This window comes from Punica granatum, chromosome 4 (genome assembly GCF_007655135.1).
Source record: "Punica granatum isolate Tunisia-2019 chromosome 4, ASM765513v2, whole genome shotgun sequence".
NCBI classification, from domain to species: Eukaryota; Viridiplantae; Streptophyta; class Magnoliopsida; order Myrtales; family Lythraceae; genus Punica; species Punica granatum.
The window spans coordinates 12,955,446-12,973,552 of NC_045130.1; the positions used below are offsets into that span (position 1 = coordinate 12,955,446).

General features: G+C 39.4%; 3 protein-coding genes across 5 annotated transcripts; 2 read left to right on the plus strand and 1 right to left on the minus strand.

The window, feature by feature from the left end:
• Positions 1-6,376: 6,376 nt before the first annotated feature.
• On the plus strand, positions 6,377-7,542 carry LOC116205091 (RING-H2 finger protein ATL79-like). Its single transcript, XM_031537559.1, has one exon. The coding sequence runs from the start codon at positions 6,721-6,723 to the stop codon at positions 7,312-7,314; it is 594 nt and encodes a 197-aa protein (XP_031393419.1). The 5' UTR covers positions 6,377-6,720; the 3' UTR covers positions 7,315-7,542.
• A 515-nt stretch (positions 7,543-8,057) lies between these two features.
• Positions 8,058-11,072, minus strand: LOC116205089 (actin-2-like). 3 transcript variants are annotated; one of them, XM_031537556.1, is made up of 5 exons: positions 10,924-11,072; positions 10,153-10,230; positions 9,663-10,056; positions 8,558-9,171; positions 8,058-8,379 (listed from the first exon to the last, which is right to left on the minus strand). In XM_031537556.1, exons 2-5 carry the CDS (start codon positions 10,210-10,212, stop codon positions 8,314-8,316), a joined length of 1,134 nt encoding a protein of 377 aa, XP_031393416.1. In that variant the 5' UTR covers positions 10,213-10,230; positions 10,924-11,072; the 3' UTR covers positions 8,058-8,313. The 3 variants fall into 3 exon arrangements, with proteins under 3 accessions (XP_031393416.1, XP_031393417.1, XP_031393418.1); XM_031537557.1 differs by having other exon boundaries at positions 10,153-10,227; positions 10,924-11,065; XM_031537558.1 differs by lacking the exon at positions 10,924-11,072 and adding an exon at positions 10,747-10,893.
• Positions 11,073-14,104: 3,032 nt separating this feature from the next.
• On the plus strand, positions 14,105-17,085 carry LOC116206224 (bifunctional peptidase and (3S)-lysyl hydroxylase Jmjd7). Its single transcript, XM_031539037.1, has 5 exons — positions 14,105-14,586; positions 14,668-14,965; positions 15,525-15,700; positions 16,303-16,373; positions 16,469-17,085. The coding sequence occupies exons 1-5, from the start codon at positions 14,216-14,218 to the stop codon at positions 16,609-16,611; spliced, it is 1,059 nt and encodes a 352-aa protein (XP_031394897.1). The 5' UTR covers positions 14,105-14,215; the 3' UTR covers positions 16,612-17,085.
• Positions 17,086-18,107: the final 1,022 nt, after the last annotated feature.

Consider the following 18,107-nt stretch of genomic DNA (forward strand, 5'->3'; position numbering starts at 1 on the left):
TATCAGGATAAACGCCTTAACAATAAAATTTTTATAATAACATTATTAATGACCATGCGTAACACAGGCCATCACCCTAGTGTTGTATATTTTTTAAGAAACCAGAAGGTTCGAGGACTAGTAAGTGCCAGTGGACCTGGTCGGACCCCATTCCATTACCCCATACACCTCCCATCTCAGGACTGGATTGATTGATTGAAATTCAATGGGGCCAGATTAAGTAAATTGCCCATAAATTCCAGAATTCCCGGTCACTATCCTCATTTATGTTTGTCACGAGAGATTTTTTGGTTATCTTACCTTATTACGTTATATGAGGAAGCACTAATAAAATTACAAGAAATAAATTAATGAGTATTAATCATTCGGTTAATTATAATAAATATTTATAATTAAAATAATTTTATTAGTTTTTTCGAGGGAACATTTTTTTCTCATCTCCAGTCCCTGTCTATATATCTACCCTCTCTCACAAGAACAAGACCCTCGGAGAGATGGAACAAATTCATACGGCCAAGCAACTATCTGTCCCTGCTTTTGCGGACCCTAACATAATCCAACCAAACCAATAGGAAGCTCTATGACTTTGTTGTCAAGGTATGGTGCATCGGTTTGGAGAAAAGGGGTGTTGTTATATCATGGTCGATAACACTAGCTCATAATAAATTAATGACTTCACCTATTATTGGGTCCGATTATGTATGAGTGAGTTTGCTCTGAGGTGGATCGGAATCCTAAAAATGTTCTTCTGTTTTTCAATATATATATATATATATAAGGCATGTTGTTTGTAAGATGATTGTCGGTGAGATGACACGTTGAAATAATTACAAGTAACTTATTTACAAATATTATTTCGTTATAACTTGTCATGTGCAAAATAATTAAATACCTACTAAACTAATAAGTAATATATCACCTTATTATTGGCGTCAACCGTTGCAAAAAAAGATTACAAACTTTCGCACCAAAAAGATAAAAAATAAAAAATAAAAGCCCGAAGTTAAACAGGAGAAAATTTGACAAAAGTGAAGTAAAGGGACTAAAATTAAACAGTTCCAAATATATGAGCTAGCATTTAAGGCTATTTTATCAAAGTTGTCCATCAAACATTTGCTGAATGGAAATTCAATAAGAAAATTATGGATTTATAAGATAATTGAGCTCATCATCGCATTAGCTCGAGTTTTTTGGATAAAAACATGTCGGCCTAGTGAATATTCGATACGGTATTAAAATAGGATACGCTTTCCCGTACTCTCATGCCATGCTCCATCTAATTATAAAGGTGTCTTATCGTTTATATGACCGATTGAAATTTAACAAGTTTGTATTAAAGTCATTTGTCCCCTTGGGATGTATTCTTTTATTATCAATGACATGACCCTGTTTCTTTGATTGTGTCCGTCCCCAGAAGTGAGATGATTGACCCATACGTGTGGTATTCAAAGACGATGGGCTCATTGTGATCTAGTTGATTGCAAATACTATAGTCGAGTAATCATGCATAGTATGGCCCTCAATCATAAAACCGTGCGCGCGAAGAAGTATAGTTCATTTACTGTTTTATCCATCGAGATGCATCGGTACACTACTTTAACAAGAAGTATCATGAAAATGATATCGAAGGCCTTCATATGCTTGAGAGTTGCACGAACTATGGGTTCTGTTGCATAGTAAATGATAGAAATGCATTTTGTGTTCAATCATTACCAATCCAAAAATTCCTCCTAAAGAAAAGAAGATTTACTGCAGTGATCCTCATTTGATAATTAAATAATTTTTTATTTGATTTTAGACAGATTATATATATTTCTTTATTTAAATTTTTATTTTATTATATTAGATTTATAGGATCTAAAAGCATTCCCAATGCAAGTCTCTTAATGGGTCTCCAAAATAACCTCACTTTTGCCACATAAGTGTCACTTCAAAAAAGATTCATAGAAAAAAAAAAGACTTTCCCCTCTAATGCAAGTCTCTTTGATCTCCTATGAGGACCCACATATATTTTATAGTAATTAAATGAACTAATCTAATATAAATTCCTTAAATTTATTAAAAAAAAGAGTAAAAATTAATTAAACCTAATAAAAGAAATTAAATATAAAGAAATATAAAAAAATATATAATTAATAAAAAAATAATTTAAATTTCATTACACAGCTTAAAAATTACAACGGTACACGCATGATTGAAACATAAATTACATGCACTTTGATAGAACTTCTGCTAGCAGCTTTTCATGAAGTTTTAGTTGTTTCGCAGTTACAGTACTTGCGTCTGCATTAAGGACTTCAAGGCTGATTCCCTATTCTTCAACTCCATTTGCATCGTCAATTCCTTATCCTTCAGCTCGAGCTCCTTATCCTTGACTCTCTTTAAATCCTTAATCATAGATAGTTTCCTTACTATAGCGGATTTGATAGATTCAATTTCCTCATTGAAAAAAGGGAGCAACTGGCACTTTTGATTTTCCTTTGTTCTTTCTCTTGGCTGCTTTGGTGCCCTGTGGACGAACCGGAGACTCCACAACAGCATCCCCGTCCGTTGTCATTTCGGCGTTTGTTGATGTTGAGTATGCCTCGGAAGCACTTGTCCTTGTCACCCTTGGACCTCCATATCCATATACAAAATTTCTCCATTTCGGTTCCCTTCGGAGCAAATTCCTGACCGACTCCTTATTGAATTTATATTTGTGCTTTTGTAGAAATAGGTCATGCGCCATCTCCATTATATTATCTTGATTCGATCCGCTTTGATGATGACTTGTTGCATGCTCATAGAATCCGTTGAAACTCATGACATCCTTGATCTTATAACAATGTTGCTTCATCTGGTTTGTCTCTCTCTTCATCAAGGTTGGATAGCCTTGAATGCAATACTGTTAGAGCCGGTTCCAGAATGTACTTAAATTTTAATCCGCGGCAACTAGAATCTCTCGAGACATATAACCGGTCACATATTAGCAGTCGATCATCTTGCCATCGCCATTTGTTGGAATTGCAACCACCATCTTCTGCTTCAATTGCGTCGTCGTTAAAGTCGACGGCATCTACGTCGTGGCCGCTAAAAAATTGAATATATGGTGAATTCGTGGTCGTATGTGGAGATTGCTCAGAGGACGCCCCCGATGCACTTGCGGATGTCGAACTCGAGCCACCCATAAAATGGATGAGAATGTATCTACACTTTCGTCCGAGGGGTTAAATGGGGGAGGGAATGGATATGGATGTGCTTGTTGATTTGGATTGGGTGGAAAATCATGAAATACAAAATTTAGATTAGGAAAATTATAATGAAAATCAGGACTTCGGGTTTGAGAGTTTGAAGTTCGGATTTTGCATGTAATTGTGGAAAGCGTTGAAGTTAAATTGGTTTTTTTGATCCATTTTCTTAGTCGAAGATCAACGTAGGGAATAATGCTAATTTGGAGGAGTACATTTGTGTGGAAAGTATGTGAATAAAAAAAGTCGAAAAATATTCGATTTCTCGATTGAATTAGTCAGATCTCATTAAACTTTTGAATATCAAGATACATAACGAAAAAAAAATCGGAGAATAATAGCTGCAGCGTGGGCCCTACAGGTGCCACGCAATAGCTTATTCGTCGCGTCACTTCACGAAGACGTTCCTCTTCAGAGGGACGTGTCTCCCAAACTGGGGCCGCTCCAATGCTGCGAGTCTTTGTCTCGATCTCTCTTTCCGCCACGTCGGCGCTAGAGGCTGGGATCAGACATCTCGCTGCGCATGCCCTAACACCTTGGTAACAGGAAAACAGAAAATGAAAAAGAAATTCACAAATATGCCATCATGCACCTTCGAGATTCGGTTCTCTTAAGGCGAGTGACGGTAGGACTTACAATGGAGATTCCATCCTTGTGAATCTTATAATATATGTTGGCTGATGTAAGGGGCAATAAACATGGACGCCATGCGTCAGAGATGAGATACTTTAATGAAGTCAATGTTACATGTTAAGTCTTCACTGCATACTTTTTACTAATTTGTCCTATTACGTTATTTTCATTTTTCTCATCGCCCCCTATCGTACATATTTTGTGAATACAAATAGTGATCTTATTTCTTTTGAATTCATAAGGTCTAAATCCAATTCCAAAGGTCATTTCCAGGACAGGTTTGAGGACAAAAAGTGTATCCTGTCCATTTATCACTATGATCATGAGTCCATAACACGTACTTACCCCCCCACCCTCGATATTTCGGGTTTTGAGCACTTCGCCGACATCCTATTACGCGAGAATGAACGGTCAAAAAGAGCAAACTTATAGTGTATTTGATTTTAGAATTGAATTGAGTTTTGATTTTAATTAATTTGTAATGATTGTGATGTTCAATTATGAGAAAAAATGTGAAAAAAGTAATAAATAATTGAAAAAAAAATAATAATTATATTGTTGAATTGTAGAAAAAGTAATGAATAGTTGAGAGAATTTATTATTAAAAATTGAAAAAAAAGTAATAATTGTATTATTGACTTTTATTGTATAGTGAATAGAGTTTAAGTTAAAATTAAAATCTTAAATCAGATTGCGAAATCAAAATACTCCCTCCGCTTGAGATTCTGACGAGACTCTTCATGAAACCTACAAGGTTGATATTGAATTCTTTAGCATTTACAACTATCAAGCGGACCTGCATATTGAATTAAAATCATGTAAATCGGACAAGACAGATCATATAGAAGATCAGCTATGAAAGATAGTGGGTGCATTAACGACGTGAAGATAAAAATATAATTAATCTCAACTAATAGATTCGAAAAAAATAATATAAAAAAAATTCGTGGTTTCAACGAGAGAAAAGACGACGGGGGAGTTTGGGTTATTACATGTATCCACAACCGTTCGTGAGGCGAACTGAGAGTGACCACATGTTATGTTAGATTACATCACATGCCCATAAAAAATACTAAAATCGGGCCCACCGTCTTTGTTTTCTGTTCTGCTTTCTGTTTTGTGCAACCAAATCATCAAATTTAGGCCTATCTTGTGCTTGGCCTACCCCACCGTATCACTGCCCTTCATTGCTTCCTTCCCTTTCAGGACAGAGCTGAATGATGATTCATGATTCCAATCTTACTTCTATATAATTTAATATTTATTAGAATTGTGTCGAAATACTTGTACCAGAATATTATGATGAGTTAATAAAAGAATATTATCACAAACTATAGATTTGATGACAACGATAACACGCTATCAATTTCTCTGTTAATTTTAACCGTAATTGTTTATGTGTATGTTATGATGTTACGTGACACATGATAATTTACTGAGTGGATCCCACATGTTTTTAAAAAATAAAAATATTCTGAAAATTTAAAAAAATAACAAAATAAGGTATTAAAAAAAAAAGGCCGTAAGGCTGATTATGAAGAGGACCGACCACCTCTCTTCCTCCTTAATTGCAGGCTTTTTTTGGTTATTTTATTAATTTTCAGAATCTTTTTTTTTTATTTTTTGAAAAATGTGGGACACACTCGGTCAATCATTGTGTGCCACGTAATACGGTCATGTACACGTCTGTAATTCCGATTAAAATTAATGGAGATATTGACGATGTACTAATATTATTATCAAATCGGTAGTTTGTGATTTAATTAGCCAAATGAAAAGTTCGTACTAAAATCTTTAAAATGTAAAAAGTTTGGGATTTTTTTAGTTATTAATCCTATTATTATATTTGTATCGAAATAATTATTAGAATTGTGTTCTTTGCTCGGAATTATGGGACACCGACTTCTGTGACTTGTACTAGATATTTGATGGTGCTACGCTGATAAAACTAGTGTTTGCGCTTGCTATTCGATTCATCCGATATGTTTGTTTATAAACACGGGAGCCTGAACATTGCATTGCAGGCGTAGCAAGATTATCACTACTGTGGTCCACTATTTGAATTTATCAAGATAAAAACACAGTTTAAGTTGAGGACAAAGTTATATAGCACCGTATGGCAAATTATGTTATCATAAGAAAGATCCATTTGCTACCTCCAATCTATTTTCCCGCCTTCCCGAATCCATTGGATCAACTTTTTATTACAAGACTTACAGTCATCATGTTAATATTATAGAATCGATGCAGTAGATCTGCTAATTATTACAGAAGGCTAGGATGTGCTTTTTTAAAAGGAACAATGAAAAACTTTCGTCTTCTCAGTCGTAGATGAACTTTCGATGATGTTATATCACGTAGTGATGATTTCTAAAATATCTGCATTTGATCAAATATAAGACATTCTATATATATCTCTCCTTGAATGATAGACACGTTAATGTGTTTATTGGTAACTCGTATGATACCGGGGGTCATGCTCATTGAATGCTGTCAATGGACGAGAACCGTGGCCGGCTAGCTGCTCGGTCCGCATAATTTCGGCCGAAAATGAAACCGAAAACCTGCTAGAGTTGTCCTATTGATACTAGATGCTTCTCTATAGAAATGTAATAGTTTCATACTACTTGGGTTTATTAAGCCCATCGTACTAAAATTTTGCCTATTTCCCGCAATTCCCACAGCCACTAGCCCCCCCCCCTCTCTCTCTCTCTCTCTCTCTCTCTCTGACAAGCGCACACAAACAATAACACATACCAAACTGTGAACCTCTCTGTTTTATCACAGAAAACAGAGGAAAAGCAGAGGAGCCAGAAAGAAAAAGACGTACTCCACAGTCCAGACAACTGCAGCCACCAAAATGCGGCCAGCTCCACTGCCGGCGGCGACCGCGATGGCGCAACATCTCATCCGCTTGACCTCCTCGCCACCGGCTTTGCCGCCCCCGGTGACCACATGCATCCCGCACGGCGGCTGCAAGTGGAGGCCGCCCTCCTCGTCCTCCTCTTCCGGCACCTTGGGGGACTTCCAGGCTTACGCAGCCATCGCCGTCATCATCCTACTCTGTGCTCTCATCTGCGCCCTCGCCCTCCACGGCGCCGTCCGCTGCTTCCTTCGGCGCCCGCTGGAACAAGACCCCAGGCCACCCAAGCACTCGGGTGAAGCGATGGCCGCCCCGATATGCCCGGGCCCAGCAGTGGCATTCTCCCCGGGGATGGATATGGCCGGGGGCGAGGAGTGCGCGATCTGCCTCACGGAGTTCGTGGAGGGAGAGGAGATAAGGCTGATGGCGGAATGCCGCCACGGGTTCCATGGAATGTGCATAGAGAGATGGCTCCGCTCCCATTCTTCCTGCCCAAATTGCCGCCGCAACTGTCTTGTTGTAAATGTTGACGTAGATAACGCCGAAGCCGGACAAGCTTCCTTTCCCGTTCCGGCGCAGCAGCATTTCTGATGGAGTCTCATTTTTTATAGCATGTTTTCTTTTTCTTTTTTTCCCCCCTTATGGAACTCCAACTGCCTAAATGCCATAATTGAGCTCAGAGCAACAGAAAGTACTGCCAACCGTTGATTGTCATAAAATCTGCTCTTATCGTAATAGCAACCCGAACTCGTTTTCTAGAGCCGGTCCAGAAAAGAATTTTCGATCTTATGAATGGAACCGGATCGGCTTTGCATTCGATTTTTAGAATCAATGTTAGGTCGATACCATTCCCGCCGGTTCTTTGCTTCTTCTAATCGAATTGGAGGATTCCGTTTACTTTTCGAGATCCAAGAAGAAAAAGAATGCTCTACCTAGGAAGGAAGCAGAACATTCCATCTCAATTTTGATATTTGGCGCGTCCCTATACAGTAGAGATTGTAAGTCGCAATGTAAAGGCAGCACGTAACGACTATACTTTGCAATACTCGTGAACCTTAACGTGCATAACCGATGCATTGTTTCGCTCAACTTTCTACCGGAAAAGCCGGATCATAATGCTCTTTTCAGTTTTGGAAGGTTAATGAATTACTTTGTATACCAGAAATGTCACCGGCGCAGTGCAATGTGACTCTTACCCCACAATCCGAAAACATCCACGTCTTTTTCTTTCCCTGCACCTTGTCGTCTTCCGGCCCTATCGAGCTAGAACTATCAAACAGGCAGCTGGGAAAACTAGAAATGTTAAAAAGTGGAAAACGTTTGCATAGCAATGATAATTCAAGTCGAACCTTCAGTTGGGCAATTTCGAAAATCAAAGCATCTTCAAAAAAGGGAGGTTCCTGAAATTATCATACATACTCGACCGCATTCAGACTATAGATCATGCACTGTCCTTTGGCAATACTCCTAACATACAAAAACAAGAAAAAGACACAAAGCCGAACAAGCCAAGTTCCGATGGTCCACAAACTACACAGACTAGTACACGAGAAATTACATCGCTCAGAACATACAAAAAACACTGCCTGTCTAGAAACACTTCCTGTGAACAATCGCGGGCCCAGACTCATCGTACTCCGCCTTTGTTATCCACATCTGCATCCAGAACCATCCCGAAAATGAAATTAATGAATCATGACGTTCATGCCACATGGAAAGCCATCAAAGGTTAGTAGGTTGACGGGAATAGTTGTGACCGTGAAAGAAAATGACAGCAGAACATTGCATGTCAAGAAACAAAAATGAGAAATTATATGTGAAATGATATCAGTACCTGCTGGAACGTGCTCAGAGAAGCTAGTATAGACCCTCCAATCCAAACACTGTATTTCCTCTCGGGAGGAGCCACCACCTTGATTTTCATACTGCTCGGCGCGAGCGCAGAAATCTCCTTGTTCATGCGATCAGCTATGCCTGGGAACATGGTGGATCCACCACTCAGCACAATGTTCCCGTACAGATCCTTCCGTATATCCACATCACTCTTCATGATGGAGTTATAAGTGGTTTCTTGGATTCCCGGTGCTTCCATCCCTATGAGAGAGGGTTGGAACAGAACTTCTGCGCATCGGAACCGCTCTGCACCGATGGTGATCACCTGCCCATCGGGTAACTCATAGCTCTTCTCAATTGCTGAGCTGCTTTTAGCAGCCTCAAGCTCCTGCTCGTAGTCGAGAGCAACATAGGCGAGCTTCTCCTTGATATCCCGTACAATTTCCCGCTCTGCTGATGTTGTGAACGAGTATCCTCTCTCGGTTAGGATCTTCATCAGAGCATCTGTTAAATCCCGTCCAGCAAGGTCAAGCCGAAGGATGGCATGGGGAAGAGCATATCCTTCATAGATTGGAACAGTGTGACTGACTCCATCACCCGAATCAAGGACGATCCCTGCAAATGATTAACAATTCCATTATTCAGAATATTTTGGGGGGAGTTGAAACAATGCCATTTGGTTTTGGAGTTGAATCATATTCCACTCCATTCTTTCATCAATTTAAAAACATAATCATTATTTTTTTTACAGATAATTTCTGTAATAATAAATTTAATAATAAATTCTCATATATATATTTTTTCAGAACTATATTACAATCAACAGTAATTCTCCATCTACTTTTACATTTCTATATGTTGATAATAAATTCTCACATCTACTTTGTTCTAACTATTATTATAATTAATTTTTAATAATAAAATTTTCATATATATATATATATAATATCTACTTTTGTCCTATTAGGTTGGAGTGGAATGGAGTAAAGTTCCAACCCTAAAACCAAAAGAAAAAGTAAAAATTGAACGAATAAAGTATGAAAGAAACTAAGAACATAAAAAAGTTTTATGCAACCAAATGGTCCAAATGTTAGGCATGTACAAACCTGTAGTACGACCACTAGCATAAAGGGACAGCACCGCTTGTATTGCGACATACATGGCAGGCACACTGAAGGTTTCAAACATGATCTGAGTCATCTTCTCCCTGTTCGCCTTAGGGTTGAGAGGGGCTTCAGTAAGAAGCACGGGATGTTCCTCGGGGGCCACACGCAATTCATTGTAAAAGGTGTGGTGCCAGATCTTCTCCATATCATCCCAGTTGCTAACAATCCCATGTTCAATTGGGTACTTCAACGTGAGAATACCCCTCTTGGACTGGGCCTCGTCCCCGACATAGGCATCTTTCTGGCCCATACCTACCATGACACCCGTATGCCGAGGCCGACCAACAATACTAGGGAATACGGCCCTTGGGGCATCATCTCCCCCAAATCCAGCCTATTTCACATACATGTACTTGTATCAGAGCTATGAATTCTATGAGTGCAAAACTCTGACCAAAAAGCACCTTTCATTGAGTCTAAACAATCTCACCTTGACCATTCCAGTGCCGTTATCAACAACAAGAGGTTGAATGTCATCTATATCCGCCATGTTTTACTAACAACCCTTCTGACACAGAAAGAGAGCGACCCCATCAATTATGAGTGTAATTCAGACTTGTCACAATTCAAAAACAGATAGAAATTGCCAAGTATGCAGGATTCAGAACATTTTATCTGTAAATGTAAATCGATCTCTCGTCAAAATATGAACTGAGCTGCTCGAACTCTTTTGACAGCAATCATTCGGAAAACCTATCGATGAACTATAACAACCTTAACAGTGATACATCAGACAATCTTACGAGACATGCAGATATAATTCAATGTCTTTCGACATAGTACTTGTGTCTGAACTGGAACTATGATCAGGGATAAGCTATACGTATTCTAGAAGCTTCTTTGAGATACTGCAACAATAAGCCTTAGCAGCTCCATGATAATCAATCATCCTACATAAGGGCCAACAAAAGCTAATGGGTCCTTGCGAGAAATCAAATATCATCCATTTCCAACAATTTTCATGAAGTTACAGAAGCAGAGCATCCATGATCATGATAAGATATCGAAACAAAGTGAAACATACGAGGACAGTTTGGACGTTCTTGGAAAGACGATCAAGGGCGGAACCCGCCACCCGATCACGGCACCTCGGTGACACAGAGCTCCAAAGAAAAGTCTGAACGAGCTCGCTTCCGGAACGAAAACAAGAACAGTAATGAAAACAGAGTGACGGAGAGCTTAGTTTGCAGAGACTTGATACCCGTGAAAGATGACTTTCTTCGAGCTCAGCCACCTCAAGCAGAGAACCTGCGAGAAACCCTCAGGACGGAGAAGAAGACGGAGGAAGCAGAGGGAGAGAACACGACAACTGTGGCTTTTCGGTTTTATCGGGGGTCATCGGGGGTCACGGGAAATTGGGGCATATTACAATTTCTACCCTGACGTTTTGCGTCCGGACCATTTGACCCCCTAAGTTTTGTCTGCAGTGACAATTTCACCCTGTTTTTGCTGGCATCCTTAAGAATCCCAGGTCTAATTGATTACGTCGTAGAGGGCGTACATGTGCATATCTATCAAATTAGCAGAACGTACAAAGTAGGAACCACTATTTATTTTATTACAAACTAATATGTTCTATTATAGTTTGTGCAAATATGCTCTTTATAATCTCAGCAACTAGAGTATGGTGAAGATCATAATATCATCTATTGAGACTCAAAAGACCGCGTTCACACTAGTCATTTATGAGGAGCAGGAGAGTGAATAGAGCCATCACTTAGCTATCCATTCTTGTAAACCATAGAATCTCATATAAGGACTTCGATCTTTAAGAATGAAGATAAAAGGCAAATAAATGAGAGATTAGAGACATTGAAAACATGATGGAGTCAAGGCTGGTAATTAAAAGTATAATGTGAAGTCACATAAATCGAAATCTACCAGAATAAAAGTTGCTTATCAATGATCTCGGAGGAAAAGTTATGATACCACAAGGTAGAAGAATTTCTCAAGTCTTCTATGTGACGAGTATATCACGCAGTGTATATTACAAAACTAATAATTGCCAAATACATCAATATAAATGGTATTAGATATGTGACAAACTATTATCTACAAAAAAAAATTGTTGAGTCTTGTAACATAATATCACGTAATATACTTGTTACACAAAATACTGTCTTAGTGAGGTAGAGGTGGGAATCTATGCCTAGGGAAGAGATGAGTGACCAAGTAACTGGCTAAAAAAGTGCCAACATAAGGCGAGAAAATGAAAAATTTATTATTGATGCGAGGAGCTTCATATGTGAGTCCCATATAGTTCATACAATCTTTAGGTTGCAAATTGGTATGTATGTGAAACTATATGGTATAAAATGATAACCTATAAACTTGAGGGGCCCATGAGTAGTAATGTGACACAGCCACCAAGTTTTGGTCGCCAAAGTGATAAAAATCAGAAACTTTGACGGCAAAAATGTCTTTTTCCCGCTGAAAGCAATTCATTAACCATAAACCCTTCAGCCGCACGGGGTACATGTGCATATCAATCAAATTAGCAAAACGTACAAAAGTAGTAACCATTATTTATTTTATTACAGACTAATATGTTCTATTATAGTTTGTGCAAATATGTTCTCTATTGTCTCGGCAACTAGAGTGTGGTGAAGATCACAATATCATCTATTGAGACTCAAAAGACCGCGTCCACACTACTCATTTTTGAGGAGCAGGAGAGTCAATAGAGCCATCACTTAACTATCCATTCTAGTAAACCATAGAATCTCATATAAGGACTTCGATCTTTAAGAATGAAGATAAAAGGCAAATAAATGAGAGATTAGAGACATTGAAAACATGATGGAGTCAAGGCTGGTAATTAAAAGTATAATGTGAATTCACAGAAATCGAAATCTACTAAAATAAAAGTTGACTATCAATGATCTCGGAGGAAAAGTTATGATACCACAAGGTAGAAGAAAGTCTCAAGTCTTCTACGTGATGAGTATATCACGCGATGTATATTACAAAACTAATGATTGCTAAATGCATCAATGTAAATGGTATTAAATTTGTGACAAACTATTATTTACAAAAAAAAAATTATTGAGTCTTGTGACATAATATCACGTAATATACTTGTTACACAAAATACTTTCTTGGTGAGATAGATGTGGGAATCTATGCTTAGGGAAGAGATAAGTGGCCAAGTAACCGGCTGAAACAGTGCCAGCATAAGGCGAGAAAATAAAAGATTTATTGTTGATGCGAGGAGGTTCATATGTAAGTCCCATATAGTTCATACAACTTTTAGGGCGTAAATTAGTATTATGTGAAACTATATGGTATAAAATGGTAACCTATAAACTTGAGGGGCCCATGAGTAGTAAAGTGACATAGCCACCAAGTTTTGGTGGCCAAAGTGATAAAAATAAAAAACTTTGAACGCATAAATGTCTTTTTCCCGCTGAAAGCAATTCATTAACCATAAACCCCTTCAACCGCACGTGGTACATGTGCATATCTATCAAATTTGCATAACATACAAAAGTAGTAACCATTATTTATTTTATTACAGACTAATATGTTCTATTATAGTTTGTGCAAATATGCTCTCTATTGTCTTGGCAACTAGGGTATGGTGAAGATCACAATATCATCTATTGAGACTCAAAAGACCGCGTCCACACTAGTATTTTTTGAGGAGTAGGAGAGTCAATAGAGCCATCACTTAGCTATCCATTCTAGTAAACCATAGAATCTCATATAAAGACTTCGATATTTAAGAATGAAGATAAAAGGCAGATAAATGAGAGATTAGAGACATTGAAAACATGATGGAGTTAAGGCTGGTAATTAAAAGTATGATGTGAAGTCACAGAAATCGAAATCTACCAAAATAAAACTTGACTATCAATGATCTCGGAGGAAAAGTTATGATACCACAAGGTAGAAGAAAGTCTCAAGTCTTCTACGTGATGAGTATATCACGCGGTGTATATTACAAAACTAATGATTGCTAAATACATCAATGTAAATGGTATTAAATTTGTGACAAACTATTATTTACAAAAAAAAAAATTATTGAGTCTTGTGACATAATATCACGTAATATACTTGTTACACAAAATACTTTCTTGGTGAGATAGATGTGGGAATCTATGCCTAGGGAAGAGATAAGTGGCCAAGTAACCGGCTGAAAAAGTACCAGCATAAGGCCAGAAAATGAAAGATTTATTATTGATGCGAGGAGCTTCATATATGAGTCCCATATAGTTCATACAACCTTTAGGGGGCAAATTGGTATGTATGTGAAACTATATGGTATAAAATGGTAACCTATAAACTTGAGGGGGCCGTGAGTAGTAAAGTGACACTGCCACCAAGTTTTGGCGGCCAAAGTGATAAAAATCAGAAACTTTGACGGCAAAAATGTCTTTTTCCCGCTGAAATCGATTCATTAACCATAAACCCCTTCAGCCGCACGGGGTTTTAGCTCGCCGGTCCTCCTCCTCCTCCGTTTTCCTTTCGCCATTGCCGCACGGCCGGAGCAGATGAGGGAGATCGAAGCTCTGTGGGAGGATGTCCGAGAGCTAACCCTAGGCAACACCTCCCGGATCGAGCGCCTCACCTCACCTCCCTCCCCTCTCCGCTTCCTCAGGGACTTCGTCTCCCTTAACAAGCCCTGCATCATCTCCAACGCCACCCTCCACTGGCCCGCCCTCCATCTCTGGCGCAGCGACGACTACCTCACTGGCTCCCTCTCTTCCTCTACCGTCTCCGTCCACCTCACCCCCGACGGCCGCGCCGACGCCCTTGCACTGAACCCTGCCGAGCCGCCGCCGTCCCTCTGCTTCGCCTCCGCGGAGACCCGGCGCTTGCCTTTCCCCGAGGCGCTCGATCTCATACACAGGAGCAATGCGGGGTATGTACAAATTACTTCGTTATCCCGTCGTCTACGAGGTTCTCACTGTGTCTTTACATTGATGATCTTTCATGGAATCAGAGACAATTTTGTTGCTTATGCCCAACAGCAGAACGATTGCTTCCGGTCGGAGTACTCTGCCTTAGGTTCTGACTGCGACTCCCATATACAGTGGGCTTCGGAGGCCCTTGGTTGCCTCCCCGAAGCCGTGAATCTCTGGATCGGGACCCACTGGTCGGAGACGTCCTTCCACAAGGACCATTATGAGAATCTATACGCCGTGGTTTGCGGGGAAAAGCACTTCCTCCTCCTTCCGCCGACTGACGTACATCGGATGTACATAGGGGAATATCCAGCTGCACAGTACTTGTATTCTGAGGTGTGCACCGTGTCGCTTGGTTAGCTTTCCATGACTCACATCAATGGGAGATGTATCGTGGGTCTTTCTCACATCGCATTCTTGTTTGTTGGTTATGTACTCTTTAACCATTGCTTATATGCAGCAGAAAAAAATGTAGTTTTCAGCACCAAATTTGAGCTGAAAAGAACTCATTTTGGTATAAACTCTGAACTGGGTCTAGGACTGAGAACAATGCAAGACAAGTTAGGTTGTTTGAGCTGAAATAACTTGTTTTGTGCTATCCCGTTATAGGTTTTGGAACTTGTGAAACTCATTAGGCTCGACAATAAGAATTTGATAAATCAAAAAGACATATTTAGTATCCTACAATTACTAATTTCGTAACTCATTTGCCTGCTCGTGAGCCCTTGGTATAGTTGTGAAACAGGAATAGCGCAATAAGTCATATCCCAATGGAATTCCTGCTGTGCTATAGTTTCTCAACATGCAATTTTATGGTGATTCTGATAATATATAAAGGCTCAAATTGTCTAGTCAGGTTGTTTATCTGTTTAGTTGTGGATGGTGGGGCTTGCAGGAAACAGGAGAGTTCAAGTTGGAGCTCGAGGAACCTAAGAGGTGGGTTCCTTGGTGCAGTGTAAATCCTAACCCTTCTCAAGAGGATCTAGACAGTGAGATGGAGAAGTTCCCGTTGTATTTCAATGGCCCTAAGCCATTTGAGTGTACAGTCAAGCCTGGAGAGGTTTTGTTCTTGTAAGTCTTAAACTTAATGGCTCTTCTTTCTTTTAGCACTAATATGGATAGTTCGTACATTAATTTTTCCATGTTCGTGGGTGTCTCTACTATTGATTTTGGTGGTTTTTCTTTGTTTGATCTTAAACCTTGGCTTTACATTCAAAGACAGGTCTCCTGATCTAAATGCTCACCTCTCTGTTGGGTTATACACGTACTGGCATTGGAGGAAAAGTAGAGCAATTCTTTATTCTTAGGAATTAGGAGCATCTTTTTCTCGACTATTACTGTTAACCTTAATGGGTAAAATTAGTCTTTCATTTGGTCGCTTCTTACGTCTGAGAACTTGGCTTTTATAAAGAAATTATATTTAAAGTGTCATGTGAGGAATTGACATAAAAGTTCATTTTTCCGTACTCTACAGAGAAGTAAAACTTTCCATACATTTTAAACTTTGATATGGGGTTGAACTTTTTTGGTAGGCATATACAGAAATTAGATTTCCGTTGAAAGCGCAAGAAGCATGGTCATGGGGTGGCTTCTCAAACACATTTTGATGCTTTTAGCTCTTTTTTTTTTTTTTTCATTTAGAGCTCTGTTTTAATGCCATTGATGTCTTCCAGACCAAGTATGTGGTTCCATCATGTCAGGCAGAGCCCAGATGACCGAGGACTCACTATTGCAGTCAACTATTGTAAGTAGTGCCTCCTTCCCATCCTCTTCTTTCTTACTTGCACTGCATCCATTCCTAGACACTGAATTGCGTGTTTGCTTCTGCTTTATGTGTAGGGTATGACATGCAATACGACATGAAGTATGCATACTTCAACTTCTTGCAATCGATTCAATACCAATCTCTTCCCGATCCTAGTGCTAACGAAACAGAGAGTGAAGAGATAATTAAGCCAGTAATAGGAAATGACTTCCGTTGAGGAAGCATACAGCTCTTAGCCCAGTTTGGTGCCAAGGAATGGAACCATTCTGATGTGAGCCGATGTGATGCAGGAATATTTTAACGGAGAAGAAGGAGATGCTGAAGGCATGTAACACAATTTATAGCTGCTGTTTTTCCTGCCACTCATAACTTGATTGAGGTTTTCTCATTCTTCGTGATTTAGAAGAGATTCTGCCATGATGTGCTCCTGATTGGCTTGAGTTGAGTATTTCTCACCTGGGTTACTTGCAGCTCTCAACCTGCTTATGACCCACGTTTTGGTGCTCTGACTTCTGAGGTTGCGATTGATTATATATTCTCCAAAAATGTTAGCCCGTGTCCATATGATGTGATTGATTATATGGTATGAAAAGGCGTTCATGAGGTGCTGTGCTAGTCAAGAATTGATCTAGTTGTCCAAATTTTGGTAAACATATCTCCTGGGGATTTGCCCCGTCAATTTTGGACTAAAGTTTGATAGGAGAGCTACGGCCCCTGGTAATGAGAGTTTTATGTGGATTGGCCATTCTTTGTGCAATTACGCCTGCCTCTGCAGTTACCGCACTGATCTCATTGCAAGTTGCTGATTCTAACTAATGCATGGATAACAGATTAATGTTCAGAGTTCTTGTTCTGTTGTGCCATATAATTGTGGCGAAATAATTTAATACGAAATGGACTTCGATGGTGATTTGGCTGGTGTTTGATGAGGCCCAATAATGGCTGAAACAGATTGGAGATTAACCCCTTGGTTGAATGGGCATCCATTCATTTCCCTCTCCTCGCCTCTTTCCCTCCTATCCGAACAAAGCGTAATCGAAGCTTTGCAACCACCCAAAGATGGAAATATCATTCGGGGGTAGGACACCTAACATTGATTGCTAAAGGGTCCCATTTGATGGCCATGAGAGGCATCAATTTCATCTGCTCAATTATCTTGTTATCCACGGGATTGGTGGTCCCCGGCATGTGTTGTCTCAAGGCCAGTATCCGAGCTGATCATGATCCTGCAATGGCCCGTTCTTCGGTGATTTCACTGCATGCATTCCCTCGCTCCAGCTACTAATATCACAATTTCAGTAAGATTAATCTTTTGGAATAAATGATCGGGATAGTCTCTCGGAATTTCTCAGGTGCTTATCGTACGTGCCATCTCAGCTTCACGGTGACAGGGCTCTACATCCACTGGTGAGGTTGGATTAATTATCATTTTTCAGGCGGTGGATTTATTCTTCTTGCTAAGACTTAGAAGGAAAGTTGTGTGTCCATCCTCGCACTAAAAATCTGGGGGGCTTGATAGGGACTGCGAGGTTGCTGGTGAACACAAATCTCGGATTCATAACATCTTCAGCATATGTTTATATAATGCAAAAGTCATTACGTGTTAGAATCAAATGATTAGACACATTTTCTTCTTAAATAAGTCATCATCTCTGAATATTATAAATGAAAAAAAATCTCTCTTATGAGAGTTTTACACCTTAATAAATCGAT